Here is a 1,142-nt window from a genome sequence, read left to right on the forward strand (position 1 = left end):
ACAAAAATTATTTTTAGTACTAAATTTTTAGCGATGATAATAATATAATAGTTACTAGAGTAAACTACCATTTGTACCCACGAAAGTTGAAAACGCTGACATAGCTACCCATAGAAAAAAAAAATTACCATTTGTACCTATGAAAAATGATTTTTACAAGCAAAATTATCCAAACCCTAAAAAATTACCTAAAATTCCTAAATTACCCTTATCTTCACCACCACACCACCTCCTTCACCCAATCCCCTTTCTAACCTCAACCCAGACGGCACCTTCACCCGCCTCCAAAACTATCCAGAGACCCCTCCCTCACCAGATCCCACTCTACCCATACCCGTTCTCTCCAAGGACCTTACCATCGACCAATCCAAGCACACCTGGGCGCGGATCTACCTACCCCGCCAAGCACTCAATACTCCCTCTAACCACCCCAACCTTCCCCTCATCGTCTTCTACTATGGCAGCGGTTTCATATTCTACCATGCCAACTCCACCTACTTCCACGACTTCTGCGTCCGCATGGCCAACGCCACCCAATCCGTCGTTGTTTCTGTCGATTACCGCCTTGCTCCAGAGCATCGCTTGCTGGTGGCGTACGAGGACTCGGTGCAGGTACTGCACTGGATCAGAGCCTCCAATGACTTGTGGCTGGCTCATACTGATTTCTCCCGATGCTATCTCATGGGAGAGAGTGCTGGAGGAAACATAGCGTACAACGCGGGTCTACGTGCAGCCGCGGAGGCAGACCAGATCAGGCCGCTGAAGATCAAAGGGATGATATTGATTCAGCCGTTTTTCGAAGGGAAGAAGAGAATTCCGTCGGAGCTGAGGCTAGCGAAGGACTTGAAGAGGGTTAGGGTTAGAAAGGTGATTGGGTGAAGGAGGTGATTGGGCCTCTAAAGGTGAGAGCTTTGCTGAGAAGCCGTGAAAGACAATGTCGTAAGTGTGAAGGACGACGGCGGAGGCAGCGGTGGTGGTGGTTTCATCTGTAGTGGCATGGTTGATAATAGAAGCGAGAGAGAATTCGTACCAGTACTTATAGGTTGGGAAGATGGAGGACTTGGATTCATGGTGTACTTGCACCATGAAGGTGCTCTTCTTCTCTGGGGAAGCGGCAGCAAGTGTTGCTGTGACTGTGAGGA

General features: G+C 48.4%; 1 protein-coding gene across 1 annotated transcript; it reads left to right on the forward strand.

Moving 5' to 3' along the window:
• Positions 220–894, forward strand: LOC107620302 (carboxylesterase 1-like; the record flags this gene model as incomplete). The annotated part of the gene is made up of 1 exon (XM_021114482.1): positions 220–894. A coding segment is annotated over one exon (660 nt), but the record flags the coding sequence as incomplete, so codon positions are not given.

The sequence above is a fragment of the Arachis ipaensis genome, chromosome B10 (genome assembly GCF_000816755.2).
Source record: "Arachis ipaensis cultivar K30076 chromosome B10, Araip1.1, whole genome shotgun sequence".
Taxonomy (NCBI): domain Eukaryota; kingdom Viridiplantae; phylum Streptophyta; class Magnoliopsida; order Fabales; family Fabaceae; genus Arachis; species Arachis ipaensis.